General features: G+C 54.0%; 1 protein-coding gene across 1 annotated transcript; it reads right to left on the bottom strand.

The window, feature by feature from the left end:
- Positions 1-1,544: 1,544 nt before the first annotated feature.
- On the bottom strand, positions 1,545-6,628 carry MNX1 (motor neuron and pancreas homeobox 1). The gene is made up of 3 exons (XM_045006458.1): positions 5,867-6,628; positions 2,745-2,905; positions 1,545-2,007 (listed from the first exon to the last, which is right to left on the bottom strand). Exons 1-3 carry the CDS (start codon positions 6,456-6,458, stop codon positions 1,702-1,704), a joined length of 1,059 nt encoding a protein of 352 aa, XP_044862393.1. The 5' UTR covers positions 6,459-6,628; the 3' UTR covers positions 1,545-1,701.
- Between the last annotated feature and the right edge of the window lie 772 nt (positions 6,629-7,400).

The raw sequence follows: 7,400 nt of genomic DNA, 5'->3' as shown, positions 1-7,400 counted from the left end.
GGGTCCTTCCTCCAGCCTCTATCAGGTAGCGGTATGGATTCGGAGACATCATTTCATTCCAAATTTTTCCATGAAATATACATATTTACGTGTATAATGAAGTGACAGATGATATGATTTCCGGCGCGGTATAAACTCCAGACCCTGGTAGCCAATCCTATTCCTTTACAAAAAATTGTACATAAGGCTTAAGTACAAAATGTTTATTTTACATACCATCATGGACGATGGAGAAGCTGGATAATAATTTAGCATGCATAAGTAGAGGTACCCCTTTTTATAAATACAATATACAAAAATAAAGACAGTACAGTCTTGAGATTTCCAGCAGTTTTAACGTTCATGACAAACAGTTTTCCAGATATATAATAAGCACAAAACATTTCCAATACTCAGCAAAAGAATAGGGTTTCCATGGGTAGGATTCAAGTTTTTAAATGTCTCTTAACACTGTGGTGAACTGTAAATTTTCTCTACCATGTGTAGGAAGAAGAATCCTTTTGTCAATGTGCCTTTAAAAAAAAAAAGCCAAACCTTACCAAAGCTGCTCACCTCTAATATTACCTGTTTGGTCTCTCTGTTTGTCTGTTGCATGACAGCTGAAATGCTGACACCAAAGAGTAATGATGGATCTGGGCGTGTGCAGCTGAAGACCGAATATTTCCCATGTAGAAATAAAAGGTACTGGTATAAGATTAGCTGTTCTTTCTCCTGTGCAGGAAGATGGCTGCATTTGGGACTCATTTCACTGACGCCAAAGGCTGCAGAGATGGAGCAAAAGCAGATGTGTAGGGATGGGGCAGAGGAGTATGTGCTGATGGTGGCATGGGGCAGTGGGCAGATGTGTCACTAGGGACCGAGTAGGGGATGGTGGAGAAAGGGGGGGGGGGTCGAGGAGAAGGGTGGGTGGTCTGGGGAAGGGGTTTAAGGATGGGGTGGGCAGAGGTGTGTGGGGCAGTTGGGGCAGGGGTGGCCAGAGGGGTTTGTCTGTTTGGAAGGTGGCTGGGTGGGGGTGGGCAGCAGGGTCTGTCTGGAAGGTGGTTGGGGTGAGGGGTTTTTCTGGAAGGTGGCTGGGTGGGGGTGGGCAGAGGGGTCTGGGTGGAAGGTGGCTGGGTGGGGGTGGGCAGAGGGGGGTTTCTGGAAGGTGGTTGGGGTGAGGGTGGGCAGAGGGGTCTGTCTGGAAGGTGGTTGGGTGGGGGTGGGCAGAGGGGGTTTTCTGGAAGGTGGTTGGGGTGGGCAGAGAGGTCTGTCTGGAAGGTGGCTGGGAGGGGGTGGGCAGAGGGGGGTTTCTGGAAGGTGGCTGGGTGGGGGTGGGCAGAGGGGTATTTCTTGAACGGGGCTGGGGGGCGGTGGGCAGAGGGGATGTTCTGGAAGGTGGCTGGGTGGGGGTGGGCAGAGAGGTCTGTCTGGAAGGTGGCTGGGTGGGGGTGGGCAGAGGGGATTTTCTGGAAGGTGGCTGGGTGGGGATGGGCAGAGGGGGTTTTCTGGAAGGTGGCTGGGTGGGGGTGGGCAGAGGGGGTTTTCTGGAAGGTGGCTGGGTGGGGGTGGGCAGAGGGGGGTTTCTGGAAGGTGGCGGGGTGGGGGTGGGCAGAGGGGGTTTTCTGGAAGGTGGCTGGGTGGGGGTGGGCAGGCTGGAGTATGGCTAAAAGGTCTGGGACCGGATAGCAGCAGCAGCAGGGAGAAGGGGAGCCCCCTGCCGGCTCACTGGGGCTGGCCGGGGGGCGGCTGCCTGCTGCGGGGCTGTGTCTCCTCCTCGTCACCCTCGGAGCAGTCGGAGGAGTTGTAGGGGCAGCAGTGCCCGGCTTCCTCCTCCTCGGGGTCGCTGTCCCTGAGCTCCCGCAGCCGGCGGCCGCTGCTCTTCTCCGGGGCCGGCAGCAGCAGCTCCGCGTCCGCCTTGTCCTCGCCGCCCAGCCCGCTCTTCTGCTTCTCGGCCTCCTGCGCCGCCTGCTCCTTGGCCTTTTTACTCCGCTTCCACTTCATGCGCCGGTTCTGGAACCAGATCTTCACCTGCGGGGCGAGAGAGGGGCTGAGGGGGGATCGCAGCCCCCGGGGCGGGGGGGGGGGCCGCACACCTCCGCCCTCCCCAGGACCCAGTGACCTGCAGCCCCCGCCCCCAGCTACCCAATACCTCTCCTGTACCCAGGCCACTCCCCGGCCTGCTGCCCCCCACCAGCCTTCACCCGCCACGGGGCACCTCCCCCGGGCAGGGGGGTCTGATTAGAAGGGACCCCACCGCTCCGGGGTAAGACGGGGCTGCGAACCCCCAGTGCAGCTGGGCCTGGCTGGAAACACCCCCGCGCGGCCCGCAGCCTCCTCGGTGCGAGGGTCGCCAGGCAGAGCCCAGCAGCCCTGGGGGCAGCGGGGGGGAGCCCGGGAGGGGGCAGGCAGAGCCCAGCGGCCCTGGGGGGAGCGGAGGGACCCCGGGAGGGGGCAGGCGGAGCCCAGCGGCCCTGGAGGGAGCCCTGGAGGGGGCAGGCGGAGCCCAGCGGCCGGGGCGGGCGGTGGCAGGGGAGCCCGGGGAGGGGATCAGGCTTTGCGGCCATTCTGCCCAGGGGGCCGCGGGCTGGCCCCGGAGCTGCCCAGCCTGAACCCGGGTGCTCGAGCCCCCTCCGCTGCCGCCGGGACGGAGCTGGGAAGCCCCCCGGTGGCCCGGGGCGGGCTGGGGCTGAGCGGAGCGATCCCGAGTTCCTGAGCCCCGGGCCCCTTCCCCTGCGCCCGGAGGGGCCGCTGCAGCCGCCACCCACCTGGGTCTCGGTGAGCATGAGAGACGTGGCCACCTCGAAGCGCTTGGGCCTGGAGAGGTATTTGTTCAGCTTGAACTGATGCTCCAGCTCCAGCAGCTGCTGGCTGGTGAAGGCGGTGCGGGGCCGCCGGCACTTCCCCAGCAGGTTGGACTGCGCCTGGGCTGGAGACAAAAGGGCGCATCAGCACAACGCAGGCAGCCGGAGGGGAGCAGCCCGACCCCCGCTACCTTCCCGGGGCAGGCGGCTGTCACGGGCCGGAGCTGGGACTGCAGGGGCCAGGTACCTTCAGCATTAAAGGGGATCATTCTAGTGTCCCTGGCTGCGGCTACCTGCCTCCGTGGGGGGCAAGTTAGATCCAAGGGGAAAGGAGAGAACTGCTGGTCCCCTGCAAGGGAGAGAGGCAGCTGCGGGGGCGGGGGGGTTAGAAAAAATACATCGGTGCGAAAATCTTTTTAAAAATGGAGGGAAAGGAAGAGGAACAAGTGATTAAAAGCTCCCCGCCGCATGCCCTCTCCCCAGCGGTGACCTTTCTACCTGCCACAATGAAAAACTACCCAGACGGTGACCACTTCCAATTAGCAGCTCATCTCCTCAGGCCTGGCTTGAGACCGGTATCCATCACACCCGGCCCTGTGCCGGCGGTGCTCGGGGCCCAGTCTCCTTCGGGCCCGCCCTCGGCAAATGTACTGGGGAATTTCTTCGCAGCGGAGCAGAGTGATCCGATAAGAGTGCCGTCCTTAGGGGGGCTGTTTGGAAAGAGCTGCTGAATCGGCCCCTCGGGCCGCTCACCTGGGTTAAGGAAACCCTCCCGTCCTCAAATTGTTACTATCGAAGCATTAAAGGCACTTTAAAGTAAACATTCTCCTTCCCTAAATTAGACACTTCAAGCCACGCCTGATGGCAATAGGAGATGGACGTCGCTATTTACATAATTTCACATAGATTCACCGCAGGGAAATTTATGACCCAAGAGGGGCTTCTTGATTTCCCAAGAGCCTAACAAGTGCTAGACAATAAAAGGAACCCGGGATCACGGTGAAATGATATCAGTCTCTCAGGGGAACAGCAATTTGCTTCATTTCACTTTAACGCCCCCTGCTTTAGTTAAACAAGTCTCCCGAATTCCCAGCTTGACAATACATTAGAACTTTAATTAAAACAGACTCCAAAGTGACTTTGGGAAAATGTTCAGTGGAAGCTTGGCCGAAGCAATGATCCCCACCACCCCTCCAGCTGATTAGGTTTCTCTCCAATCAGTTCCATTTGTTTTTATTTATTTTATTTCATTATCTCAGTTGGCAAGTCTATTATATTTGCAGACAATAAGAGACAAACGTGACATGAAACATGATGTGAAATATTGTTCAGTAATCGTGTGAGGTGACTATAGGAAATACCTATTTTCAACAATATTTTCAAACTATACAATTAGATGTTATAATCTCAGCACGTTTTCTGGATTCAAAATCGGGACTGCGTCAAAATGTACTCGGTTGAAAGTTGGAAGTTAAGAGAACTGATGGCGAGATTGTTCTCCTAAAATACTGCGGTCACATTTAATGGACACATACCAGAGAACATCAATTTGGAAACGTGGGAGCTGAAATCCTTCTTAAACAACCAATCCAGTCTCCGTAGTTGCAGATTATATTTATGCTCTTTCTAAGAGGCAACACAATCATTTTGAATGTGTTGCAACTATAACAAGTGATTTGTGATTTCTTGGACATTCTCTCCTCTTTGTTGTTGTTGTTTGCTTTAGAAACTTAAAAGCCTGTAAAGGAGAGGGGAGGAGGATCCTGCCTTTACTACCTCATTTGGAGTAAACCTGCTAAAATGACCAGAATAAAAAAGACAGTGTCCGGCATACAAACAGTAAGCAGCTGAGATTTTCTCACTGCTGTGTGATTTTCCAGGCCTCCATTATCTTTCGTCTTGGCTATTTATTCACTAGTGCATTTTGTTTGAAAGGGCAAGAATTCGGACTGCTTTTCTAATTATTTTTCTTCTTGAATGTCCTAGTCTAAACAAACCTATTTAAGAGAAAACAATGGACTTTTTTGTCTGTGTGTGTGTAGTGTATGAAAAAAAAACCCACCACCAAACCCGTAATTCTTTCCTGGCACGATTTAAGTAAAACTACACCTAACGTATTGTTAAGCCAGTAATTCCCACATAGAGCTAACACCTAAGAAAACGATCTTTGCCTAACACAGAGATGCAAGAAATGTCCCCATCTCCAGTGAGGCCTAGCTGCCCAGCTGCTGTTCGGACAGGTCAGTGTTTCTGTTTTTTTAAAGCGGTTTTTTTTAACAAACTCAAATATAAGTGATTGAATTTATTTAGCTTTCTTATTTCAATTACACCAAGTAAACATTTAATTATAGCCCAGAATGCCCACTGGAACCATCTAAGGGAGGAGGGTATCAACTCTTTCCTGAAGAAGAGGTCTGTGAAATTTGCTTGGATGACAGGATCTGACTAAGCACCATTCTGGGTGAAATTGACAGAGCCCTGTAAAGTTGTACCTCCTACTCTTCATACGGTAATATTAACAAATATGAGCAGGAACCCTCTGCCATCCAGAAGAAGAATAAACAAAACAAAAAAATAATATAGTCAGTTTTCATAGATTTTCATATACACTGGTATTCGGTTCTCATTCATTATTTAGCACGATTCCCCCCACGCTACAGTTTGAATTAGAACTTAGAATGGAACGAATGATTTGTCACCTTTTTCAGTCCCCAAGAAAGATCCGTCTATTATTTACTGCTAAGGTGCCGGCCATAATGAGCTGCAACGCGTTCCAGCTTCCCATTGTTAATCGTTATTTCCTCCCTCCTGCTAATAATTACCAAATACAATATATATTATATATATATTATTACACACGCCGCCGGGTGAAGTCTTGACCGAATCCTTTCCGGCGCTAGCTGCCTGGCGTGGGATATTAACTACGAGGAAAGGCTGGGAGAATCAGTGTTTCCTTGCCGTAGGCCCCTGGCTCGGGCATTGCGGAGGGGTAGGCGAGGAAGCGGTGAGGACAGGCGCAAAGGAAAACGACAGATCATAACAAACCCAGCGCCCCCAATGCCCGGGCTTGGCCAGGAGATACTCACAGTTAAAGTCCGGCATTTTGGGGAGGATCATGCCCGCTGTGGATGCTCGTAACCACTGATCCAGCTGAAAAGTCCCGGCACTGAGTTTGATGGGGTCTGCGGCAGGGTGAGAAGGGTGAGCCCCTTGCACCTGGGAGTAGGAGTAGGACAAAGCGGGGTGCTGCCCGGCCAGAGCGGCTGCCGAATAGCTGTACATGGGGTGCCCGTAGAGGGCGGCCTGCGTGGGGATGCCCGCTCCCCCCTGGTGCAGTCCCAGGGCCATGCCCCCGGCGGAGTGATGGTGGTGGTGATGGCTGCTGGCGCTGCTGGTGCTGGTCAGGAACCCGGGCTTGGGCACCAGCCCGCAATGCGCGGCGAGGATCCGCGGCGGCGAAGGGCTCTCAGTCCGCAGGCAGTCCGAGGAGCCGCCGCTATGGCGCTCGGAGGAGGACGGGGGGCTGCAGCTGCTGCTGTTACTGCTGCTGCTGTGGCCAGATGTGTTGGCGAGGGAGGTGACCAAGGCCAGCGGTGAGGTCTGTGCGGAGGCGGCGGCTGCTTTGGGAGGGTCGACTGCTAGGAGAGCATCGATCCGGAAATTTTTGGATTTTTCCATCGGATTGTTTCTAAAAAACCAACTCCCTTAGTCTATAGAATAGCAGTAAGAGCCCCCGCCCGACCCCACAGCGCCCCGCGGAGAGTCCGCACCCCCCACGCTCCCAGCGCTGGGGCTCGGCTCTGCCTAGACCAGAGGACCAGCCCCCCCAAGCCAAGCGCAGCAAAATGTCTCTCGGCAGATAGTAAGCGCCTCCGCTCCAAACTCTACTCACTTGAAGGCTCAGATCCGGCTCCCATTGGCCCCGAGGCTGGAGGAAACACGATTGGTGGCCCGCAGCGGGGTTTGCCAGCCGCGATTGGCCCTGCAGCACACCTGTCAACGCTTCGGGAATGGGCCTGCCCCCTTCGGTTCTGTGCCCTCCGGAGCAGGTTGAAGGGAAAGGCTTGCGCGTCTCCCGGGGCGGGGGGAGGAGGGTGACCAACACAGAGAAAGGAAAGTGACTTGAGAAGCTTCTGTATTTACCTCCCCTCCCCCGACCCACAAAAAATAAATTCCTCGGTTGGGCCAGGTTTTTAAAGACTGAAGATAAATCCAGCCAGGAAGAATGTGCAATAATCGCAACGCAAACATATCCCGTTTGAACATCATCAGCAATGATGCGTTAGTCGCTCCACTTTCATACCCTGCTATGAAGAGTCTTGTGCCACAGCAAATGTGTGTGTGTGTGTGTTTGTTAGTGTGTGTGCGGATCGAGCATCTGGATCGCGGCACAATGTACAACTCGAAGGATTCCCTCCACTTGTGTCTGTTTAGCCCACGCTGCAGTTAACGTGATGTTACCTTAACCTGTGTAAGATTTAAGTGAGATGTTCGTACAGTTCCTTTGATGGTTTAAGGAATCTATCCCCCCTTAAGCGGCCTGTAGTTATTTTGTTGTGGTGAAAGGCCCGGGCATGGAAAAATAAGATGAAATATGTTCTCGGACACTCACATACTATG

This window comes from Mauremys mutica, chromosome 2, assembly GCF_020497125.1.
Source record: "Mauremys mutica isolate MM-2020 ecotype Southern chromosome 2, ASM2049712v1, whole genome shotgun sequence".
NCBI lineage: Eukaryota > Metazoa > Chordata > Testudines > Geoemydidae > Mauremys > Mauremys mutica.
The sequence above is the reverse complement of the archived record's forward strand: the minus strand, read 5'-3'. Positions and strand labels throughout refer to the sequence as shown.

What these genes read in the sequence shown, in the direction of transcription:
- MNX1 (XM_045006458.1), bottom strand. Translation starts at nt 6,458, where the DNA reads ATGGAAAAATCCAAAAATTTCCGGATCGATGCTCTCCTAGCAGTCGAC. An exon ending in CAAAATGCCGGACTTTAACT is followed by an intron (nt 2,906 to 5,866) that starts GTGAGTATCTCC and finishes TTTTGTCTCCAG; the next exon opens with CCCAGGCGCAGTCCAACCTG. An exon ending in TCATGCTCACCGAGACCCAG is followed by an intron (nt 2,008 to 2,744) that starts GTGGGTGGCGGC and finishes CTCGCCCCGCAG; the next exon opens with GTGAAGATCTGGTTCCAGAA.